At 41.4% G+C, this 26,527-nt stretch overlaps 1 protein-coding gene across 1 annotated transcript in view; it reads right to left on the bottom strand.

Moving 5' to 3' along the window:
- Positions 1-26,527, bottom strand: part of LOC147023387 (guanine nucleotide exchange factor DBS-like) — a 48,800-nt gene that overhangs the window by 3,741 nt on the left and 18,532 nt on the right. The window contains exons 11-26 of the mRNA XM_085888728.1: positions 26,185-26,373; positions 25,852-26,040; positions 25,524-25,686; positions 25,314-25,384; positions 22,327-22,421; positions 22,060-22,126; positions 20,622-20,740; positions 17,501-17,570; positions 16,186-16,278; positions 15,969-16,061; positions 11,046-11,183; positions 9,277-9,477; positions 4,037-4,129; positions 1,095-1,173; positions 836-884; positions 101-147 (exon numbers count right to left, since the gene is read on the bottom strand). Coding sequence (XP_085744854.1) covers positions 101-147; positions 836-884; positions 1,095-1,173; positions 4,037-4,129; positions 9,277-9,477; positions 11,046-11,183; positions 15,969-16,061; positions 16,186-16,278; positions 17,501-17,570; positions 20,622-20,740; positions 22,060-22,126; positions 22,327-22,421; positions 25,314-25,384; positions 25,524-25,686; positions 25,852-26,040; positions 26,185-26,373 — 1,756 coding nt within the window. The remainder of the gene's footprint in view (positions 1-100; positions 148-835; positions 885-1,094; positions 1,174-4,036; positions 4,130-9,276; positions 9,478-11,045; positions 11,184-15,968; positions 16,062-16,185; positions 16,279-17,500; positions 17,571-20,621; positions 20,741-22,059; positions 22,127-22,326; positions 22,422-25,313; positions 25,385-25,523; positions 25,687-25,851; positions 26,041-26,184; positions 26,374-26,527) is intronic.

Consider the following 26,527-nt stretch of genomic DNA (forward strand, 5'->3'; position numbering starts at 1 on the left):
GCAGGCGGCAGGGTGGTGTATGCACTTAATAAAATGTCACTTAAACAAAAATGGCGAACAATCAATAGTTTGACTTTTTATATGAGCATTGGGACATTACCTTGAAGACTCTTCTTTCTTGTTGGACATTCTTTTTCTTGTGTGCACCTGCAGAGGTGGCACATCACCAAATAACAATGAGGGCAGCTTGAGCAAATGAAACAAATTATTCGCTTCAAACACCACCATTTGAAGTTGGTCGTGCACTTCAAGGCTGAAGGGATTACTTTCTCCTTTATCTACAGTTTGCCAAACTTCTCTCCTTCCTCTCACTTCCCTCGACTCCCATTTGTGAAAGTCTTTGCAGTAAGACTCCAAAGGCTATACTGTACGTGTATGTGTGTATTATATATATATATATATATATATATATATATATATATATATATATATATATATATATATATATATATATATATATATATATATATATATATATATATATATATATATATATATATATATACATATATATATATATATATACATATATATATATATATATACATATATATATATATATATACATATATATATATATATATACATATATATATATATATATACATATATATATATATACATATATATATATATATATATATATATATATATATATATATATATATATATATATATATATATATATATATATATATATATATATATATATATATATATATATATATATATATATATAATGTTATTTTGAAATCCCAAGTATGGGACTTATATTGTGCTGCATTACAAGCACTGAATAGTGCATTTTAAACAATCAAAAGAATATATTACTCACCCAAAATCAGTGAAAGGAGAGCTAGGCACACTGCCTGCTTGCTTTGCTTCTGCAGAAACAAAGATCCCCTAAATCACAGGCCGTCATAATGAAATAACAGCAAAAATACGATGGGTGCACTTTTTCTCCTTCCATCACAAGTGGCCTGCTGCTCGACACACATCCTCTGAAAATCTCTACAGTAAGTGGGTTAATGTGAGTGAAGCGAGGCTGGCGTCGCACGCAGGGCCACCGTATTGTCAGGTCGTGAGTGAGTTACTGATGCAAGCCTGCAGCTGCTGTGTCAGCAGGCATCGTAGCTCCGAAACCCACGCCATCTTCTCTTCCACAGACTGAGCCTGCAACAATGCAAGGATAAATTTCACTTTTCTGTTGGCATTGTTTGTGCTAACAGGCTGTGTGGTCATAGGGAGGAGTTTTGTGTATACAAGCTCTTGTCTAGGCTAATGATGTCAGTTAAAGTGTTAGGTGTCAAAAAGGTAATGCACAGACAAGTAAGGCAACAGCTGGATGCAAATTCTGGTTGAGGGTTCATGAAGACATTTTAGAGCTCCATACGGCAGAACACGATAAGTGCTTAATTTTTATTTTTAAGGTGTTATGTTTTTGTGATTTTGTGTCAGGTGTTGTGTATTTGTTATCACTTAAAGTTGCAGTTGTGTTTGTGGAAGAAATTGCAGGAAATTGGATTTGTGGGCAGGCTAAGGCCCATTTACAAGCATATAAAGGGTAAAGAACAGATGAGGACCAGTGTGGGCCCATTGAGGAAAAGCACTGGAAGAGTGGTTAGTGATAAAAGTGAGATGACAGGCTTATTAAACAGGAATTTTGCTTCAAATTTTACACAAGAACAGTCAGAAAAATTGCCAATGGCTGAGAGTATCTATTAAGGTGGTGAGGAAGGGCTTTTACAGAAGATCCAGGTTGGAGTGGAGGAAGTGAAGGAACAGCGATGTAACCTAAGAGTAGATAAGGCTCTGGGGTCAGATGATATGCAACCGAGTGTGTTGATGGAGGTGACTGAGCAGGTAAGCAAGATGTTAATGGATATTTTCATTCGCTCACTTGAGTCAGGACAGGTACCGGAGGATTGAAGAGTCACAAATGTAACACCATTATTTAACAAAGGATCCAGAGAAGAATTGGGGAACTACAGACCTGTTAGTTTGACTTCAGTTGTGGGGAACGTGTTAGAGACATTAATTAGGGACCGGATGAGGAACCATTTAAACAAATACAAACTAATTGAAGGTAGTCAGCATGGGTTAACCAAAGGTAGTTCCTGTTTAACAAATCTTTTAGAGTTCTATGAAGCAGTTTCTGATTGGGTGGATGAGGGGAAGGCAGTGCACAAAGTATGTCTAGACTTTCAGAAAGCATTTGATGAGGTTCCACATCGGAGGTTGTTAGTCAAAGTGAGGGCTTGTGGAGTGGCTGGTGAGGTAGCTAATTGGATTGCAAACTGGCTCTGTGGTTGGAAGCAAAGAGTGGCTGTGAGTGGGAGGATGTCTGACTTGGAAGATGTATAAAGTGAGATACCTCAGGGATCAGTACTCGGACCATTATTATTGATTATTTACATCAACGGTTTGGATAATGGAGTGAAGAGTAGGCTTTTCAAATTTGTACATGACACTTAGCTTGGAGGTAAGGTGGATAACACAGAGAGGAAGTCGGGTTGGGGGGGGGGTGGTGGGAGGTGATCAGATTCAGGAAACTCAGGATATAAAAAAATATTGGCAGCTGTAGTTTAACATAAAGAAATGTAAGCTGCTGGGGATGGGGAAGAATAATTAAAATAGAGATTATATGATGCAAGGGGTAATCTTGAAGCATGTCACACAAGAAAACGACCTGGGGTGGTAATACATTTGGGAGGTAGGCAAAGAGCACAATGCCAGGCAACTATAGGGAAAGCAAACAGGGTTTTCGGTTGTATTCGTTGGGGGATCATTTATAAATCAAAAGAGGAGGTGTTAACATTGTATAGGAATTTAGTGAGGGCCACATCTAGAATATTGTGTGCAGTGTTGGTCACCACAACTCAGGAAGGACATAGCTGCGACAGAGACAGAACAGCGCAGGGCTACTCGATCGATTCTGGGACTAGCTCGACTCGGCTATGAGCAATTGAAGGAGACGGCTTTATACACAAGAAAGGAGGCAGTTACGAGGAGATATGATGGAGAAGATAATGAAGGGTGAAGATAAAATATGTGCAGAGTAGGAAGAGGAAAGTTAAGACTATATTAAGACAGTTTTTCACTCACAGTAGTTAATGCATGGAAAGGTCTCCTTGGAAAAGTAGTTGCAGCAGAAACAGGAAATTAGTTTAAAATGAGATTAGATAGGTACCTGGAAGTATTGGAGATGGAGGGTTATGAGGATGTTCGCACGACTTTTCGATAGCTTGAGCATGGATGGGTGATTGTGTACATCTGTGCTGATTGTGATGTCTGTGATAGGTCTCGTCAGTATTATATATCCTTTACTCTAAAAAACTGCCTTTGCCCACCTGCTCAAAATAAAGATAAATAATAAAAAAGAACAAAAAAAACTACATTTCAATTTTCAACACCCCTGTGATATCCCTCAGCCTGCCACACTTTTCTCATCACTACTCCTTACCCAATTAAATCAAATCGTTTTGATGGATTTATTTAATCTGGCATTGGCATGGTGCTGGCATGAATTTTCCTTGTTATTCCTTGTAACAAGTAATGGAATGAACAAACAGGAAAGAAAAAAAGTGCACGCACGCACGCACGCACACACTGTGGCTGCTTGGCTGTTGGATGGTTGTCAAAGCAAAATACCGTATCACTTTTGGTTGGTGCAATGAAACCTGTTAAAACCAAGAACTGTAGAGTTGGCCTATTTGCCATCTCAAGAACATACGGTAGTTGTTGAGATTTTTTTCATGGTCTACGGATTAATGTAAGTTCTGTGAAACTGCAATGCTTGTAATGTCATCATACATGCAATTTAAAAGCTCCACAACAAGCTTTAGATAAACCGAAGAAAAACAATTTTTTTTTTTAAAACCCATGCCTTTTCCGATCGTCCCTCGTTCACTTTCACCCTGCGCATCTTAGCTGATGTAAGCAAACAGCAGAGAAATGCTGTGGTCATCGATTGGTAAAAGTTTTTGATCTCATCCTTAAGTGTGTTGCTTTGTGAAAAGGGTGGAGGTTTGCTTACCTGAACAATGTACACTTGTTCTCGGCGTTCACACCACACCTCAAACTTTTTGCAGTCACCTTTGATGTTCTCTGTGAGGCCTAACAGGCTCACCTGCATAGAGCATCGTCACAGAAAAGCAACAGCTTCAAAGAAATGGCAAAAAATAAGATCAATGCAATATTTGTTCCAAAATTAGCATTTCAGTGCAAAGGAGCAAAATATTGAAAATGCCTGCAAAACACTACTTGGCATTTGAAACGACGATGTAAGATTTGGAAAAAAATTCAATTCAGTTATATAATATATATATATATATATATATATATATATATATATATATATATATATATATATATATATATATATATATATATATATATATATATATATATTACACGTATAAACACACTTTGACAATAACATTTGTACAAGTGTTATTTGATTGACTCGAAGGTTTATTTTGCCTTTCTGCTTAGTCCCTTGTGTGTGGTACAAGATTCCATAGGATTGAGAATATTGACCTCCTTGCAAGGCTATCTTGGCAGAATTGGTTTGCCATCGACCTTGCAACTGTTGTGCCGGTCTCGTAACTACGGTACTTCAGTTTCCAGCCATTCCACAACTACCATGTCTGTGAGATGGTGCTTGGGATTGAACAATCTCAATTCAACATGTTTACCTCTGAAATAATATCTCAGTTAATCTTGATCTTTGTAAGATTCTGCCAAGGATGGAGATTGGGGATGGATGGAGATTTTTTTAATCAAAATAAATGTCACCAGTCAGCATGATAATTCAAGGCACATACACACCCTGTTTTAATATGCAACATTGAACTAATTAAATTATAATATGTTCGCAGCATATTTGTTGTCATGGGGATGCTAACAAAACAGCATTGTAGTGTGAAAACACGTGATATTGTCAAAAACTTGTTGCACAGAAGCTTGTTTTTACTTGCAATGCTAGATTCCGAATCTCTAACAGTCCCAAAGGGCATCAGCACCCACGTTCTTAAAACCTGTTCTGCCGCCGATGCATATCCCCTTTCTGCTATGTACACCCTATCATTTACCTGAAGTCTCCTTCTGTCCACTTGGAAGTCAGCCAAACTGCATAACACAAAGAGGATGCAAAACTGGATCCTCTTAACTACAGGCCTATTGGCTTCCCATTATAAGCAGTGTCATGGAATTAATCATCACAGTTAACTATATTATTGTCAGGTCAGGCCAGATCAGATGAGATCTGTGACTTGCTACAAATACCATGTAAACATGTACGAACCTGTTTCATGGTCAGGTTGTTGGTGACTAAACAGTCTCTCCCAACAGGTTTCCTGGTGAGGAGGGTGTGTGGATATGGACACCCAGCAGGATTAAAAGAAAAGACTGTGTCCAATGAGCGTTTGCTGAGAGAGACTCAGATGAGATTTGTTGCCTGTATTGTCTGTGAACGTCAGCTGCGGCTGTATGGACAGGTGGCTCGTTTTCCTGACACATCCTGCTCACCAGATTCTCTCAGCGAGGTAGTCTCATGAGTGGAGGAGGCCAATGGGCCGACCATGTGCTTCGTGGTTGCAGCAGGTTGATCGGCATCTCAAGGAGATGGGGATGGGCCAGGCATTTGCCTGGAGGATGGCCAGACGGAGGCCCTTGGAGTACCGGTGGAAAGTGGACGTAGCAACGCGCTGCTCTGGCACATGCTCCCATACCTAACCTGCGTTGAAATCATGTCTTCACTCGTCTCCAATGGCCTGATCTCAGAGCATCAGTTGGCTTCCATCCCAGTCACTCCACACTGGACATATTGTTGCTGCTGTCCCAAAAATGGATGGAGGCCCTGAATCTCAGCCAATTCGTCACACAAAAATGCACAATGAACTTGGATGCAAGATGAGACCATTCAGCCCAATGAGAGTGAACTAATCACCAGGCCGTTTTAAACATACATATATATATATATATATATATATATATATATATATATATATATATATATATATATATATATATATATATATATATATATATATATATATATATATATATATATATATATATATATATATATATATATATATATATATATATATATATATATATATATATATATATATATATATATATATATATATATATATATATATATATATATATATATATATATATATATATATATATATATATATATATATATATATATATATATATATATATATATATATATATATATATATATATATATATATATATATATATATATATATATATATATATATATATATATATATATATATATATATATATATATATATATATATATATATATATATATATATATATATATATATATATATATATATATATAGTAGCCTGGTGTGTTGGCGCAGTGGTTAGGGCAGCGGCTTGGGATCCAAAAGGTCCTGAGTTCAAGCCCCGTTGGGCCACTGAATTAATACACCAGGGGGTTGACTCAGCCTGTCATCCTTCCAAGGTCGGCGAAATGAGTACCAGTATACTGGGCCGGTGTATACCCCGGTTAAAATAGGTGTACCATATCCCTGTGTCGTAAGAGGCGACCAGGGTTGCGTCAGGAAGGGCATCCGGCGTAAAACATGTGCCAAATCACTATGCGGATCGGATGATCCGCTGTGGCGACCCCTAACAGGAGCAGCCGAAAGGAGAAGAAGAAGATATATATATATATATATATAGTATTCAAAATTATAAAAGTGCTTTTTGTATTTTTACCCTCACCAGAGGAGACTTTCAGACATGTGGGTCCATTTGTCTGTCTGTTTGTGTCTCTGCACAGAACGTGAGTATTTGTAATAATTACATACTATTGAACTTATAATGGCAACAATAATGGTACATAATGATAACAATGAGAATGATAACGTTGCATCTGAGGCTCACTAACATGTTTTCCTCTGCGCCGGAGGTCTTATGAATGCCTCCACACATTTCTGAAACAGTGCTATGTACTGCGTTCAGTTATTCTAACTGAGGGTTACCGTTCCCCAAAGATCATTCAGTAAAAACCGAACCGGGCAGTGGAATGTGCACGAGAGACAACAGGCCAGGAAGATGTCTCATAATTATATTGGGGTTTATTATAAAAAGTACAGGGAAGAGGGTGGACAAGACACAATCATAAACAAAACGGTCAACATACACAGGTAGGGATGAGGGGGCACGGAAACTTATGTACAATGAATAAATAAATATACCCCACCAAGGTGGTGACAATACCAATTCACGCGACAAATAACAATGGGGCAAATGAGGTCTTGGATGGCACAAAGCGAGAAGTAGATGCGGTGGAAGACCAGGAGAAAAAGAAATGATGGCGGCCAAGCAGAGGTCAGGCGAGAGATGATCTCCACCAGAAGGTGCAGCTCCAACTCTTCCTGTGTGTGTCCAGCATCAGCCCGTGACTCTCTGTACTTTGTCCCGACCTTATTCTTCACACCCGTTCCTTTGACCCGCCCTCTGTGCTTCAGGGCTGCCTTTTCCTGCCGCAGGCTCCGTGATTGACTGCCCGCTCCTTGAAGGAGGTCCATCTTCCGTGCCATCCCACCCATGGGGTGACCCCAATAAAAAATAAAAGTCCATTGCCCTAAAGCGCATCTTGTTGCCATGTCTTGCATACAATGGCCAGACAGATCATGATCTGTCGGAAAGCACATAGTGCTTCAATGTGCCGTGAAACATCCAATTTCTCACCTGCCCTCGCCTTACAGTAGGTCAGACATTTTACAACCTTACTGTGTCTTCCTTTAAGTTCACGCTCACTGCCTCATCGGTATACGTTTTACAAGACACTAACTTCGACAGGTCCCTGTTTACAATAGTAAATCTATGCTAAGTGAATCACACAGTTAAAGTTATTTCTCTGAAACCACTTAACCGATGATGTTTTAGTTATCAAACTTTAATCGCCACGGGTACTCGATGATATACCGATACTTTCGCATTGATTGGTTCAGTAGTTTGACAGAAAAAGGTTTTTTTTTTTAAGCTTTAGATTCAATCCAAGATAGCTGCAAGACCAAGTGACCTCTGAAAGTTTAGTTATTAAACTTTATTTATCATTGTTAGTCGATCACATACAGTGCCTTCAGAAAGTATTCACATCCCTTGACTTTTGTCACATTTTGTTGGGTTTCAGCCTGAATTAAAAATGGATTGAATTTAAATTTGAGTATTCAACCCCCTGAGTCAATACTTTGTAGAAGTGCCTTCAGCAGCGATTACAGCTTTGAGTCTTCTTGGGGATGGCTGCATCAGCTTTGCACATCCATCTAAATCTTACCATCTACTTCTTTGCCATACCTCTCAAAGATGGAGACCCTTGGTCTTTTCAGACTCACCATCAGCCACGATCTCTCAGACAAAACACGTGTCAGGAAATGGACTCCAACACCAGTCACTAACTGGGCATTGGCAAATCAGAACTTCTACCAACTGACAAGGTCTTCCTCCGCAGCTTGAAGGAGTACTGCTCTCACTTTACGGCTGGTGCCCCTGCCTCACACTTCACGTTTTGGTGTCATGGAGTCCAAAATTATTGTAATCTCCCACTTCAAAGCTGAATCTCTGAGTTTGTTGCTGTTGAATCACACACAGGTTGGTGACTTCTCCTTCTACCATCACCTTTCTGGTCTTGCATCCTCTTCCCTTTCGGTTCCAGAAATGGGAAACAATTCCATAAATAGGAGTAAGGGAGAGCGAAGGAATAGAGGTGAGCTGCGAGATTACATTTGGGTAGTTGTAACAAGGTATAGGTTTCTGGGCCTATCAAACTTTGCATGAATATAAAGCTACAAGGTGAGTGCTTGTGTCATATGGTTCTCTGACTCCAGGTTCGAGCCACTCCATTTCCTGCAATCTGGTGGTCTTGCAATTACAAAAGTCAAAACATTTTCACAACCGCAAAAAAACAAATGTTAAAAAGATGTTCGGAACCTCGTGAATGCAAAACTATGAAAGCCCACCACACAACTGGAAAGGTACGATATGTTCAAACTGTTCATGCATCGTGCAAAATTGTAGATTTTAGGTGTTTGGGTTTTAACAATGGAAAGCGGCATAACATTCACTGAAGCTTCATGCATGCGAGCTTGTTCCACAAATTAAGCATAAAACAAAATAAATAATTTATGGTTGCTAGGCACACTATCCTGGGACTTAAGTTGACTTTGATTGCTTGGCCGACATTCTGACGAAGTGATGCTCTTTGATATTACAAACCTGCAAATCGTGCTTATAGCGGAAGCAGGCCGTGTCAATGGGGCCTTCGCCACGTTTGCAGAACAGCAGAACATGTTGGAAAAGGAAGAGGTGCCGCTGCTGAGGCTTGAAACGACTGACACGACCACGTTCACGGCCCCGTTCGACCCACACAAGGAAGTCACCATGCTGCAGCGGGCGGCCCAGCTCCCATATGAGTCCCTGCATGACACAACTGCTATTAACGATGAAGGTACTTTGTTTTCAGATGCTCACCTAATCCTCACTCAAGACCATTCATCCAGTGTCTTTGTACTTGCTTCACAAAACATTCAACTTTGGAGTATAGAGGGGAACAGAAGAGGTGGGGTGAGGGGAGAGGTGGTGGATTTCTCATTGGAACGTGTTGAACTAGAACAGCACTCGATAGAGCATATACCTCCACCAGGCTTAACAGTTTACATTTCGTATCCCACTGATAGGCCGGATCTGAATCCGGACGTGAACCAAAATCTAATCCGCTTGAAGTTGTCACCCACCCAACTCTCATCCACAAAGTTTTGTCATAATCTGTCCACAACTTTTTGAAGTATCATGCTACACTGGATATCGATTTTGGCTCAATCTCTCAATGATGAAGAATCATCAGAAAATTGTCACATGCCCAACCTGTCCACCAAATTTTGGCCGAATCCATCCATGACCTTCTGAGATACTGTGCTATGTATAGTTGTTGGCACCATCTGTCAATGGTGAAGAATCGCTTCAAAAATTCTCGGATCCAGATCTGGATCTTCACCAAAATCTAATCAGTTCGTCCTTGTTAAACACCTAACCTGCCCACCAAATTTTGTCCAAATCCGTTCACAACTTTTTCAGATATCCTGCTCAGACAAACAGGGGTGAAAACACAATCTCCATCCACCGTCGGTGGTGGATGTAATGAACGGTTATCAACATCCTGATGGAGCAATCAACCAAACCAGATATCATGCAAATTAATTTGATTGAACAAGGGAATTGTGGGAAATGATGCCGAGTTGGCCAATTCTCTCATAATTATACAATCCGAGCCACAGCTGGAGGCAATTGGTTAGGTGAAAGCTGATCGACTGTTCCTGCCAATTGAAGATCAGAGATGTAATTTTGCCTTTAAGATTTCAAGCGTGAGGATGCTCATAGTAGGGTGCCTCTGGCAATGCTCATGGCAGGGTGCTCGCTGCATAGTTATTCTCCACTGTCACTGACGATCTGCCAATTTTAGGTGAAACTGGTCCAGCAGTTGAATGGTCGCATAGCTTTGGAGTTCCCAACATCTGTGTTATGTGTCAATGTTTTTGGCAAGGAACTGCTCAGGTTGGGTAAAAAAAAATTGAGACAAGGTTTGCTTGTATAAAGCTTTCTTGACAAGTTGGGCATTTCTTGTTTCAATAGCTGATGATGTGACAGATGACAGATTGCTTCTCCCAATATTGTCAGAAAGAGGTGCAATTGAGCTGTTAATTTAAAAGACAAGGATTTGGGCTCGGGGCTGTATACTATTTAACACCACAATGCATGAAGGGTACTTTGAACACTATGCTTTATCAGCATTACCCTGTGTCAATGAAATCAGAATTCTTGATCAGCAAAGGGGAAGCAGAACCAGATAGGATACAAGTCTTCAACCAAACTGAGTTTTACACGAACAACAAAAAAAAAACTCTCCAAAGAGTTTACAGCAGCAACTCATTGGAGGCAGTGTTCAAGTGAAAACTTTACAGCTTATTCTTTGCCAGTTCGAGACACACCGGATATCCGAGGATAGGTTGCTGCAGTAGTGAGTCATTGAGCAGTTGTAAGAGTTCCTGCAGGCCAGTGAGAGCCTTGGACAGCTCTGCTGGACCAATTGTCCCCACATCCTCTTTGGGCCAACTTTTTAGCAACTCCTGCAAACAAAGTGCAAGTTTATAGTCTTCTCATAAAAACATCTCTCTCTCTTCAACCTTGTATTATTTTGCTGATTAAGCAAGGCATTTGACAAAGCACAGTGTTCAATATGTTAACTCAAATTTATAGTTTTATATTGTTACGAATCCGGGGTTCGAGTTTCGCCATGAGGGAAAAGCGCCCCAGTTCCTCTAAAACACTCGGTCCTGAGGCCAACGGGCATCAATAACTTCATGCTCTGGCGGGTTGTTAAGCAACCACGAGCGCCGATTGGAACTGCCAATCCTGCAGGGCTACACTATCTTATGCATGGATGGCAACACCAAAAGGGGGAGGGGGGGTCTCGTGCCCTCGATAAGTACTCCAATTACTCACCGGATCAGGTGCAGCGTAGCAGAGCTGCGAGTATGCACCGGCTAATAAGAACAAATTACGTGGGGCAGAACTTCCCGGTTATACTGTGCGCGGACCATTTTGGACCAATAGGGAAAAGATGCTACAAGGTGGGGACATTTATAACACAAATAATTATTTCAATGAGTGACGCAAAAGGGCATGCAAATATGTGGAAAGAAAAATAAAGAACACAGGGCAGAACTATACTGATATAAAGAACTTCTACAATCTTAACTTGTACTGATACAGGCACCATTAGAAACACCTTGAAGAAAGTTATAGAGCAAAGAAAGATGAGAACAGATGAGATGTTTGCGACTTGTGTTGTACCTGGCACGGCCGATGGACCAATACTTCCCAGTCATTAGGAGGGGAGGAGGAAGAAAACTGAGGATGTCTAGGTGCGTGGTCAGAGGAGGTGCAAAATGAGGGCTGTGATGAGGGGCCGTGAAATGCAGATGAAGTGCAGAGAAGGAAAAGGGAAAGAGGTGCGTGTCTGTGGGGTTGCTTTGAAAGGAACGTTTGCTAGGACTTGCCCTTACTGATTGCTCTTTTGCGCCCACAGCAGACGAGACAGAAAACAAAGAAGAATGTGTGAGAAGACAACTGAATAATGAAGTGTAAGCAAGTCTAAGTGTAACTGTGTTTCAGCTTGGCCCTAATAAATGTGCTTAGAACAGCATCTGGATCGCCCGCCCACCCAGTGCTCCGCTCCGCCTGCTCTGCCCCGCCTGCTCTGCCCCTTGAGCTTGGTCTGCATGTTCAGCTCTGCCTTCTGCCCCATCCTGCCAAAAGTATCCCTCTTCCCTCCCCCTCGCAGGGCGTTTTATAGCTGTTTAGCGAGGGAGCCTAAAGGTGGATCAGGACAGATGGTAGGAGTTCTAAGTGTTCCCATTGGTGCACAGACGCTTCCTAAAGTGTTGGCCCACCCACGCGAGGTCTCTGCACCGGAAATGGCCTCATTCACTTCTTCTACGCCTCACGATTCATCTCTGACTTTAACATGGGTCAAGGGTATCTGATGGCACTCTCCGGCCACGAACACGCACTGGACACCAAATGGGAGCCGTTGTTGAGCGAAGCACTCGGGCTATCCATGCAATGTCAAACGGATATGAGCACACACTTGCGCTTCAAGCTACATGCCAGAATGTTCCAAGCACAAGCATCTTCAATGGTACATGGCATCCATTGTTCCCAGCCATCTCCACAGGGCAGTGGTGGGTGTCCGTGGTGGTGACTGTGGTTGCGGCGTTCATAGCGGTGATGAATTATGGAGTGGTGGTTGAGGTGTAGTCATGGTGATTTTGTGATGGAGGTGGTTGTGGTCGTCATGGTGGTTAATGGTGAAGGTAAGCGAGCTTGGATTGATGTAGGGATTTTTATAAAGGTGTTGTAGTGGTTGTAGAAATGTTGTAGCGTTGTGGTCTGAGTCTGGAGAAGGTCTGATGTGAGCGCCTGTTTGGTGATGGCGCTTGGTTTGAACGTGGAATGGCGTGCATATGCAGATGGGCCGCTTCTGTTGGGAGGGTCTGTAGCGTGCATGCATGCGCGAAGGACAGGAGGGGTTGTGTGTGCGAAGTAAAATTAGTAAAGGATAAAGAATAACGAATGGGAATAAAGATCTACCTAAAAGTCCTCGCAACACATTTTGGCCCATAAACCCAGTAGATACAAGGGAGGGCTATCTAAAACGAGTACTCAAGAAATAACTGTCTTGGAACTGCTACATGTTGTCTGCCATTGCCAAAGGGGAGTGCCGGCTTTGCAGAACCACAACACTATGACAAATTTCTTCATAAAACAGAACTTAATTGTTCATGTTATACTTACAAAAGGCATTCAACAAATCATTGCAACAAATTTTTGCATCTTTCAGCACCATCTTGTCAGGCCATTATAGCATGGAATGTATCTGAAGTGTTGTTGTCATTTTGCAGGTGATGCATGCAAAAAGATTCTCCATGAGTGAGCAATGAATAAATAAATATTACTCCTCCCCCACTCCCAACCCATCCTGAAAACTCCAAACAAAAAAACAAAAAAAAATCCTTTCAGTTATGTGGCTGGGCGATCCCCATCCTTTACCTTGGACTTGTTAATAACCTATGACTCAACAATATCTATTGTCAAAAAGACAGCATGTTGAACTTCACAAACATGATATTGCATGTCGATCTGTGAAACTCGGTGAGGATGTAAAATTCAGTGAAACACCCCCCCCCCCCCCCCCCCCAAAAAGGCTCTTTCATAACACAGTTGTTGCTGTTGAGGTGGTGGTGTCTGTTGTTTGTGTGCTCATTCTGTGAACAATATAATATATATATATATATATATATATATATATATATATATATATATATATATATATATATATATATATATATATATATATATATATATATATATATATATATATATATATATATATATATATATATATATATATATATATATATATATATATATATATATATATATATATATATATATATATATATATATATACCTGGTGTTGGTGCAGTGGTTAGGGCAGCTGCTTGGGATCCAAAAGGTCCTGAGTTCAAGCCCCGTTTGGCCACTGAATTAATACACCAGGGGGTTGACTCAGCCTGTCATCCTTCCAAGGTCGGCGAAATGAGTACCAGTGTACTGGGCCGGTGTATACCCCGGTTAAAATAGGTGTACCAGATCCCTGTGTCGTAAGAGGCGACCAGGGTTGCGTCAGGAAGGGCATCCGGCGTAAAACATGTGCCAAATCATTCTGCAGATAATAACGGATGATCCGCTGTGGCGACCTCTAACGGGAGCAGCCGAAAGAAGAAGAAGAAGATATATATATATATATATATATATATATATATATATATATATATATATATATATATATATTACAGTATATATATATATATATTACAGTATATATATATATATATATTACAGTATATATATATATATATATATATATATATATATATATATATATATATATATATATATATATATATATATATATATATATATATATATATATATATATATATATATATATATATATATATATATGTTGTTCGTCTTTCGGCTGCTCCCGTTAGGGGTTGCCACAGCGGATCATCCGTAATGATCCGCATACTGATTTGGCATAGGTTTTATGCCGGATGGCCTTCCCGACGCAACCCGAGTCGCCTCTTATGACACAGGGATAAGGATTGGGTTTCGCCATGATTCCGGGCTGCCCTACACCCTCTCATTGCACGGCCCAGTGCAGAGCTCCCATCCTCAAGCGATCCTCCAACCCAAGCTTCCGAGTCGCCGGATTACAGGCGCACGCCACTACGCCCGGTCATATATATATATATATATATATATATATATATATATATATATATATATATATATATATATATATATATATATATATATATATATATATCTTCTTCTTCTTCTTCTTCTTTTGGCTGCTCCCGTTAGGGGTCGCCACAGCGGATCATCCGTATGATCCGCATAGTGATTTGGCACAGGTTTTATGCCGGATGCCCTTCCTGGCGCAACCCTGGTCGCCTCTTACGACACAGGGATATGGTACACCTATTTTAACCGGGGCATACACCGTGCCCAGTACACTGGTACTCACTTTGCCGACCTCGGAAGGATGACAGGCTGAGTCAACCTCCTGGTGTGTATTAATTCAAGTGGCCAACGGGGCTTGAACTCAGGACCTTTTGGATCCCAAGCCGCTACCCTAACCATTACGCCAACACCAAGCTCATATTCATATATATATATATATATATATATATATATATATATATATATATATATATATATATATATATATATATATATATATATATACATACATACATATATCTTTGAGAAATATTACAATATATAATTTTTGTTTGTTCCTTCCATTTCCTTCTAAATGCTTTCTGCTGTCATAGAATAATAAAGTTTTCCATCGGAACCATTGCTTTACGCTCCCATTCCTGTTTCTTCTTTAATCCCAAAAGACGGACTTATAAACCAGGCATGCCTATGATTAAGCAGACACATTTTCGTTCCAAGTAAATCGATTATTTATTATTAGCTTTCCAACAGTCGCATTTTTATTATTCCACAGCAGCAGCAACCCTTTAGAATGAAGCGTGATGGATACACACACGATGGACGACGAACAGACGCTTCTCCATTTAGTAAGACGCTTCATGAACGATCTATCTGGGGTTCAAGCAATCTATTATGACGGAGGAAGAGGTCAAAAATTAAAATATTATTACTAACGCAATAGGTCGATGAGCTGCAAACAAATTGTGGGTTTACTTGCACTTTACAAGAGGTATGAAGGACAAATATTTAAGCAATAAAAAGCAGTGAGCAGTTAATACCTTCAGCAGGAGCTGATAGCGGGTGATTCGCTGCACGGGTTTCAAAAGGTAGGAGTCAAGGCCCAAGCGATGACCCAGCCGACGCTTACACTCCTGGGACACATAAAGTGATTGGATTGGTAGAAGCTTATCAAGCAATCTCGAGCATGCGAAAGTCATTTGTGATACGTTTAAATGAGACTTCAGTATGAGGCTAGCATTCTGTCAATGACTTTACCTGGAAAAAGGCGCAGTCTCCGTACTGTTTCCACAGTGCATCTGATCGAGGCTTGTTCTGGCAGTAGTGTTCATAGATCTTGAAATCTTCACGCTGTTTCCATGGTCCATGCATGCGAGCCAGCCAACCAGAGGACAGTAACAACAGGGATAGGGTGGGCATGTGTAGACATGCATCAATGATATGGAGCTTTTCCTTCCAAATTTGGTGTGTGATCGGCTACATTGTCAAGATTATTAACAAAGAGCTTGAGAGTCTCAAGTTTATTTCAAGTAATATTGCACATAATGGCATGTTTGAGCAGAACATTCGACCTTCATAGCTTGGTTTGACATATCAATCAACACACACAGATAAACGGAGACAGACAGACAGACAGACAGACAGACAGACAGACAAAAGCCTGTAAATATTAAAGAGAAATATATCGGGTGTATAAAAAGCAATAACAGCAAGTTTCTTTATCAATACCCTTCAGGATGGTCAGCTAGGGTTTTCTGTCTGAGTATATAGAGTAGCTCATGATAAAAGCATTCAAAGTTAAAATCCCACACGCTGTGTTGATTTATCCATTGTCTACTAATGTACTTGCATTCAAAGTAATATTATTCTCTCTCCTAAAGTCCTTCTGTCTGTAACAAACTGAATGTGTAAGGTTCTCTGAGAGCCTTGGGAGGAGATTGGGACCATACTCTGTGCAGAGCATCGGTGCTGTTTAAACAGTCTCCTTGGCTATTGGGAACAATCCTGGACGGGTCGCCACTCCGACACAGTATACCAGCATGCTGGCACTCATTTTGCCGACCTCAGGAGGATGGCAGGCCGAGTTAACCCCACCTGGTATTAATTCAACAGCTGAGCGGGATTTCAACTCAGGACCCGAGGATCCAAAGCACACCACCCTTAAAGCCAACACCAGGCATGAGAGCCTTATCGTTGTTTAAAAGAAGAAAAGCCCAAAGAATGTCGGAGGAATTGCTTGTTGTGTTTCTGCAATTGCTGTTTTTGTAAACAGTTTAACCATTTACTCTTTTCTGCTCCTTTCTCCTTCCTTCCTCCAGTTTTTATTCATTTTGCCACGTCAAACACTGTGCTGTTTTTCTTTCCCTTTTTGAACTAGTGATTGTCCCTGTGGTAGCAAACCTACATTCCCACAACCAACTCATCCATTCACAGTCTAAGACTCTAAGCCAAGGTGAACAAATGCATGCATGTTCAGACATCCAGGAGCTGTTGTAGTTTCGCAGCACGGTACAGGTTACAGACGTACTGGATTTCACTCCCTCCTAATGTGGGGGTGCTTTGTACCACATACCCGATTTAGGTAGCACTGGCCAACTCCTTCTTCTGCCGGCAAACACGCTTCCAGCTCATGTAAGAACACCCTGCCAGGAAGGGAATAACCCTGCTGTTAGCACAAGACTGGGCCATCAATCACCATCTTAGTTTTACTCAATGTTACCTCTAAACTGTATGATTATAATCCACAACTGTTTGCACTGTATCCTTGCAAATCTGTTTGATGGTTATGTATTCTTCTGATAGGAATCATTTTGTACAGAAAAAAGAATAAGTGAAAAGGTTGGGAGGGCTCAGGGAGGGGTGGGAGCTCGAGAGGCAGGCGAAGAAGTCTAGGGGAGTAAAGAACCCCCCAATTTTTTTTTCATCTGACAATGCCATCCCCTCGCCCGATTGTTCAGCCAAATTTAGACTCAAAGATTATACTTGGCGAACAAGTGCACGGGACTGATACCGGGTGAACTAAATTGTTACAAACTTGTCTTCCATGTTATGAATTTCACATACACTTGAAGTATAAATTATTTGCAGGTAAATGCAAAATGAAGAGCAAGGGACTAAAAAACAAAAATGCAAAATGGCCAACAGATTTTATGGGCATTTTAATGAAAATTGTGGTTTATGTATTTATAATTAGTGAAATGATGATGTATTACTTTCAATATGATTCCATGAAGAATACAAATATTAAATTATTGGGCTACACAGAGCAAGTGTTAGACGCCCTGCAGATGGTATCATTTTGTTGCCTGTTCGTAATTAATTCCCCAATTTGTCCCATTGTCCTGCATTACCCTGCTAGATAGAAAGTGAGCAGGATATTTGAACATGCATTTGCATGTACACTCCCAATGGCTGTCCAAAACTAGCGATTGCTTGAGCGAACCCACCAATTGCTATGTTGCTTTGAACAGAAACCTTGGATGGAGCACAGATGAGTAATTGAAGGGAATGGCCAGCAATGGTTGGAAGTTTGAGGAGGGAGGGAGAGGAAAGGAGAGGGAGAGAAAGAGAGACAGAGCAAGACAGATAAACAGAGACAGAGACAGAGACAGAGACAGAGACAGAGACAGAGACAGAGACAGAGACAGAGACAGAGACAGAGACAGAGACAGAGACAGAGAGAGAGAGAGAGAGAGAGAGAGAGAGAGAGAGAGAGAGAGAGAGAGAGAGAGAGAGAGAGAGACAGACAGAGACAGAGACAGAGACAGAGACAGAGACAGAGACAGAGACAGAGACAGAGACAGAGACAGAGACAGAGACAGAGACAGAGAGAGAGAGAGAGAGAGAGAGAGAGAGAGAGAGAGAGAGAGAGAGAGAGAGAGAGAGAGAGAGAGAGAGAGAGAGAGACAGACTGTTCAGTCTCCTTTCATGACTCTGTTGCAATTGCATCGTTTAACTTGTGGCTGCTGCTCTGACAGCTCAATCACGCAATTCCACTGCAGCGCTTGTCTGCTGTTGGCGGATTCTTTCACCTGTAAATTTATGAGACTGCACTCCCACTTACTCCAGGCTCTTTTGCCCAAATCCATTGTGCCTGCCAAGTAATTATTATTGATGATATACTATTCTGTCATTTACTTTTTGTTCTTGTGAACCCAAAATAAATTATATGTGTAAAATGAAAGTTGCGTTGCTTGTTTGCATCCATAGTGCAACAGAGTTCAAAATTAAACCATTTGACAAATTAAGAGTGTGGATTTCCACTTGACCTGGTTGGCCATCTGAGCTTCCATCGCTTTGAAAGTTGCAAAGTGCTGTCTGGAGGTGCGGAACAACATTTTTTTTTCTCTTGTTGATTACATACATGCTAGCTCTGGAACAATGCAGGTAACCAGTGCCAAATCCGTACACATTCACATCACAGTTTTACCAATCAGACCAGTTGTGGCAATTGATAAATTTAGAGTTGTATTTCAAAATAATAATTTAATCATTGAAACAAAGCCAAGCTCGACTAGTTATGAAAAGATGCAGATTAATGGAAAGCAGTGCCTATTTTATCAAAGTCAGGATCAGCAAGAAATTCTGCTTCATAAAATGACAAAATTAAATTATGTACAATAAGATGCTAATAACCAGTATTTACTGATATTTTAGCAGAAATCGAATGGGTAAAGCATTGTTGCATTTCACCCCACATGTTGCATGTTTGTTATATTTCTTGGCTGCCCAAAGCGAGGTTTTGTCTATATTTCAGTTTGGACACAAAAATCGTGGTCTGGCCGGCTGGTTTGAGGGAAAAATAAAATGGACCAATGCTGCATGCACTATTGAGCTGCCAACACCAGATGCCAATATGGTCGAGTAAAACTCCTTCCACTCACAGAGTATGAAAAGAAAAAAAAAACGTATCGCAGCAGTAAACACAAAATTCTTGCCTAATGGCAATCTCATACTACAAACCACAATGTTTAAAGAACAGCATTGAGTGGTTAAACAGTGCAGGATGGTGCCAGGGGAGCCTATGCCCCCCCATGCCAGGGAAGGGTGTCCCCCCATGCTGGGAAAGGGCGTGGCTTCCGGCATGGAGAGGTTTTGGTGTGGAGAGCATGGTTCAGTGCTGTTCAGTCAGGTTGGTGCTCTCTTGTACAGGTTCAGAGCAGTGTGGGAGACCGCAATGCGGGGAAGTGCGGTATCGGGGAGCACGGTGTGGGGTAGCATGGCTTGTGTGACGTGGCTCAGTACAGCGTGGCAGAGTGCGGCTCGGCTTGGAATGGGGGGAGAGGGGGTGGTAAGGTAAGGATCTGTGCGGCACGGGGGAGTGTGGTTTGATTAGGCGTGGGGGTGCGTACCTGCCCTTGTGCGGATGTGGCCAGGGAAGCGTGCCCACCCTGGCAAGGGTGCGGCGCGGGGGAGTGCGGTTCGGTGCGAGGTGGGGGAGCGTGCCCATCCCGGCGAGGGTGCGGCACGGGGAGTGCGGTTTGGTGCAAGGCGGGGGAGTGTGCCTGCCCCGACATGAGTGCGGTAAGCACGTGCCCGCTCTGGCAGTGCGGCATGGAAGCGCGTATACGTATGCCCTGGCGTGGGAGCTCCACATTCCATTCTCTCTCTTGCAGTGCAAGAGACCACGGTTCAGTGCAGCAGAGCACAATGCAGTGCAAGAGAGTGTGGTTCAATGCAATGTAACTGCATACTGGCTGTGGAAGTGGTGGATGTCAGCGAGGTTTCCAAACAGGCCGTGCTTCTGCTCACGTAGTGCTGTGGGCACCAAGGCTGCCAGCTCATCCTGTAACTCCATCTTTTCCACGTAGCCCTGCCATGATATACAATGCATCGAGGATGATATAATTTCATTGCATTTCATTTATTATTTTACAGGTACAGATAGTGGACAAAAAAATGGAAACACCAATGTAAAGTCCCTTAATAGGGTGTTGGGCCACCACACACGGCCAGGATGGATTGCAAAGCGTATCAATAATGAAGCACACACAGTGGTGTTTGTGCTCAAGATGTCTCTAACATGCACCAAGTTTATATATACAATGTCTCATTTAATTCCAAAATACAAGATACTGTCACATGTTCAGACCATTTTGGCAATCACATACACACTGGGGCATGGCCCCCAAAATTGCTTAATGCTGATTTGGCCGGATTGAACAGTGGGCATGAGTTCTGTTGTTGTTACCTGGCGGTGGATGGAAACACCACGCTACTCGCAAAACATTAACATAGATGATGACAATGAACTTGCATAAAGGCGTGTAAATCACTGAAGAGTGGAGACAAGGCACAACTGTCGAAGAGACCCTCAACGTAGGATCGACACAAAATACATACTTATTAAATTACAAATAAACTATGCCCATGATCGGAATACATAAAGAGATTTGTTTGGGGAAAGAAGTGGGATCGCAAAATAAAAATGAAGTGTGCTGGGACAAGGATAAGGGAATAAAGAAACACAGACTCTGGCAGGGAGATAATGGCCGTTGGTGAGTTAGTTCGGCACCTATGCTGCCATTTCTGGTTCCATGTGACTCGGTTGATGCCCGTCCCAGTGCACCCAAGCCCACTGCGAGCTCATCGTACGACGAGAGCCAATTCCACAACTGTCATTCTCTGACTGAACTCACCTCTCAGGAACTTCCCTCGCCAAAATTCCAACTCAATTTGCAAGATTCCATGCTCAACTCTGTTAACTCCAACTGGAGTTAAGTGCTCTGTGTTCAACTGGTCCATGCTCTGTGCCAACCTGCAACTGATTAACGCCCCTCTGGTTCTTTGTCTCTTAAAGGTCGTGTGGCTAGTCATGCCCCCCAGCGCCTTTGAGCACCTCCACATCCCGGAACCTCAGGGTGACAGTCTAGCACCCAGAGTGGCTCAACGCATGGGGAATGGGAGTAAAACTAATAAAAAGAAGACTTGCTGTGATAAAGGAGGGAGGGTGAAGGGAATACCGGATATGTGGGACAAACCCTGGCCGGTCTAATCTCGCTTCATTTAATCACACACATTTCATGTAATACATACATAGAGGTGCTATTAACAGGGGGTTACCACTTTTTCCTATGCATGTCACATTATCTTGCTGAAAACAGGAAGACAATGTGATAACTCACACCTTACCTGGAGCACAGAATGCAGCTCCTGAACGTACAAGCGCTCCGTGTCCACCAATTCTGCGACAATGCGCCTGAAAGGCAAACCGCAGATATCCACATTTCAGGAGATTGCCATTTAATAATCACACCACTCTCACGTGGCTCATATTAGCAGGAAGCAAAACCTCTAATATCATGAACAAAATAAGCCCACTACAAAATTCCAAAACATCGTGAGATCAATGAATCATACAATGGCTTGTTTGATTCTGAATAAGAGCTTGGAAGAGACCTTCGCTTCAGCTTCGAATCTTCTTGTTCTCCTTCTCGGCTGCACACGGAGGTCAGCTGTGCTCCCCCCTCGCCTTTTGTATGCATGACTTCGATCTGCGCGTGTAGTGCAGGGTCAGGAAAAATGAGAGTTCGCAGGGCATTTCCATAAATCACCGGCCATAGATACAATATTTTATTGAGTACATGTACTATGTTTAGTCCCATAAATCCAAAGCAACAAGTAAAGGCTAATTGTACTTCGTAGTTCATTCAGATTGCAATGTCTCAAATATGATTGGGAAGTTTCTTAAGATTCTTTGCACGTGCCATTGATCTTATCAGAAATAAAGATAATGAAACCCAATTGCTGGTTTGACATCATACACTTCCATGAGATAAATTGTTGGATTTTGTTTCCAGATAATTTGACAAGGAAGCACCGATAAGCTCTCAATGAGAAGAGTTTGGAAAAAAAAAAATAAATAAACAAGCAGTCAGACTGGTTCTTACGAAATCGTCAACTTGACCTCTGACCTTGTCTAATAAAAGCTGTCGCTAGAGAAGGTAGTGACGCAAACCAGAAGTTTCTACGATGATTCTGTAACAGACCTCTCATAAAACATCCGATTTTTACCAGAATTTCGACAACCGCGTGTTAAGCATACTTAGCCGTTACCAAAATTGAAGACAGGATTGAAATTGATTTTAAAACGAGTGCGTAATGCCGTGTGTTACAATCCCCCTCATTAGCATAATCTTCAGTTAAGCCTCAGATACGACACCCGACATAAATCTCATAAAACATCCCATTTTTACCAGAATTTCGACAACCGAGTATTAAGCATACCTAGCCATTACCAAAACTGAAAACAGGATTGAAATTGACTTTAAAACGAGCGCGTAATGCCGTGTGTTACAATCCCCCTCATTAGCATAATCTTCAGTTAAGCCTCAGACACGACACCCGACATAAATTTCATAAAAACATCCAATTTTTACCAGAATTTCGACAACCGAGTGTTAAGCATACTTAACCATCACCAAAAGTGAAAACAGAATTGCGATCCGAGTTAAAACGAACTCGTAACGTCGACCGAAGCAAAAATCTCCATTTCTCCACATTAATTTACGGAATTATGTTTGACCCCACTGTGACCTTGACCTTTGACCGATTTTGACCAAAATCTAATCAGCGCTAGCCATCACCCTCCTGAATCACGTGGTGCAATTTGACATTGGTAGGTTCTTCCGTTCTCGAGTTATCGTGCCTACAAACAAACAAACACACAAACAAACACACAGAAACGGAAGTGATCAATATACTTACGAAATCTTTTGATTTCATAAGTAACAAACACACAAACAAGCAGTCAGAGACTGGTACTTACGAAATCGTCAACTTGACCTCTGACCTAGTCTAATAAAAGCTGTCTCTGGAGAAGGTAGCGACGCAAACCAGAAATTTCTACGATGATTCTGTACCAAACCATCAAAAATCGAATGTTTTGGATGTTTGACCTCACTGTGACCTTGACCTTTGACCGATTTTGACCAAAATCTAATCAGCGCTAGCCACCACCCTCCTGAATCACGTGGTCTAAATTGACATTGGTAGCTTCTTCCGTTCTCGAGTTATCATTTTTTTGGATGTTTGACCTCACTGTGACCTTGACCTTTGACCGATTTTGACCAAAATCTAGTCAGTGCTAGCCATCACCCTCCTGAATCACGTGGTCTAAATTGACATTGGTAGCTTCTTCCGTTCTCGAGTTATCTGTACCAAACCATCAAAAATCGAATATTTGACCTCACTGTGACCTTGACCTTTTACCGATTTTGACCAAAATCTAGTCAGCACTAGCCATCACCCTCCTGAATCATGTGGCGCAATTTGACATTGGTAGCTTCTTCCGTTCTCGAGTTATCGTGCCTACAAACAAACAAACAAACAAACAGAAACGGAAGGCATCAATATACTTACGAAATCTTTAGATTTGGTAAGTAACAAACACAAAAACAAACAAACAGAAACGGAAGGCATCAATATACTTATGAAATCTTTAGATTTGGTAAGTAACAAACACAAAAATAAACAAACAGAAACGGAAGGCATCAATATACTTATGAAATCTTTAGATTTCCTAAGTAATAATGCTCTCCATCAGAAACTGTCCAAGAAGGAAGTGACAACAAGGTCATGCAAAATAATTACATAAAAGAAGAAAAAAAATCTATCAGAAAAATGAATCAAACTTTTGCTTGCAAGCCAACAGGTGAGAAGCCCATTGTTCTTGTTAGGATTATCATCATCATCATTATAGTTCCATTCTCTTATGACTTTATCTTATGTGATGACTTTGGAATAAAAACTGTCACAGCTGGCTATCCCAATGTGTGCATTCTCATAGCACACCCTTGGAACTTGATCCAAATGGATTTTGTTTTTTAAAAGTTTTGGCCTGCAGAAGGTGACCTTAGATTTTGTCCCACACATAAAACAATCTTCTCCAGAACTACTAAACCGAATGACCATAAAATTTGGCAGACAGCTTAAGCACCCCTTGGCGGTATTCAAGTGTGAGTTTCAAGCTTCTGCTCCAAAAACTCTGGAAGCTCACTATTGGTCGAAAATGTTACATAATCACAAAACATCCAAATTTGACAAAATAATATATAGTTCGACCTGCTGATGCTAAATGGGCCACATAAAGCAACAATACTCCACGTAGTTATTTTCCTGTCGACGATGGATTTGTGTTCCATTTTCCCAGAAAACGTACGAATGGGGCTCCATGTGTGTGGCATATTCGGACTGCTTGGAAGCCGACCAAAACCCCTCGCAGTTCGAGTTATATTTTATTCCTGCATCTACTTATGACTGATCAATGTGCATTTAACTGACATGCTTATTTTCAATCCTCGAACATGAGACGTAAATTAACTTGCTTAAACATTTGTTTGTTTTTGAATATTATCACAGCACGCAGTTTAAGAAAAATTTAGTACCGTGGGAGCTTGTCGGCCATTCTTGTCTCGTTTCTTCTTTGGAGTGCTCATTTCAGTGATAGAAGCAGAGGCTACGACGGGACAAAACAAGATAGTAAGACATAAAACAGACCCTTGGTGAACAGATTGCGACCGTATCAGCTCGGTTACAAAAAAAGGATGAACCACCCGCCGATGTTCCTGAGTGTTCCGATCATCGGATTTTGTTACCTGTGAAGCTCGGGCTCAATGGTGGTGTGGGCATTGAAGTCTGTGGAGCCACAGTCTGCACGGGCCTCGCAATCGGAGCAGCGATTCGGCTCAGGTCCAACCTCCTCTCTTCAAGCATCAATTGCAACTTATTCAGCTTCTCAAAAACCTGCTGCACACTCTGCTGTTCGTACAACACCATCCGATTCAGAAATAGCCCGCGAGATCAAGCGATTCTTTATATTAGAATAACTATTTTAGCTATTCACTTGTCACTGTATCTTGATACAAAAATATTTGCACAATCATTTCCCAAACCCTTACCCTCCCTATCTTCATCGGTTTGTACCTCATTTTCAGCAGTCAATATCATTTGGTATTGCTCATAGAAACAAGCGTCAAAATGTGGTAGCTGCGCTCCCTCGTCTAGGTGTGCCTCCACCGCTGTGAGTGCGGCATCCACCGCACTTCGTCGTTGAAACTTTGGAGCTGGCTGTGAGGCCAGCAGGTACATGCCATCTTCATACCACTGCAACACCTGTCACAACAGCAACATGTGCATTGGCTTATCGTGTACATTACATTAAAAACACAGCATGCAAACCTCATAATGCAGCACATAACTTGGAGACCAAGAAAAACCATGAAGAACCTGATGTCAAAGCCAGTGTAGCATTCCTACTTTTTCGAGCTTTGTCCACATTGCCAGTGTGGTGTCCAACTTGGTCTGCTTAGTCGACAGCACTTCAGAAAGTTGTCCATGGACCTGGCGCAACTCTTCTGCCAGGTTATTGAGGTCAACGGTTCTGTGGTGACCATTGGCCAGTCGTTCGGTCTCAGCCCACATCATCTCGGCACTTGCTAACCATGGCTGCACAAACAGTACAGCAGCATAATGCATAGACGTCGGCCAAGTTAATAATCACAATTACAAACCCATCGCAGCACAACTGCTCAGGATTACATGAAACGCTTTCAAAACTACACACAATTGGGATAATAAAATCATGCGATGTACATTGTTG

The sequence above is a fragment of the Eptatretus burgeri genome, chromosome 7 (genome assembly GCF_056783735.1).
Source record: "Eptatretus burgeri isolate ZD-2024b chromosome 7, Ebu_testis_v1, whole genome shotgun sequence".
NCBI classification, from domain to species: Eukaryota; Metazoa; Chordata; class Myxini; order Myxiniformes; family Myxinidae; genus Eptatretus; species Eptatretus burgeri.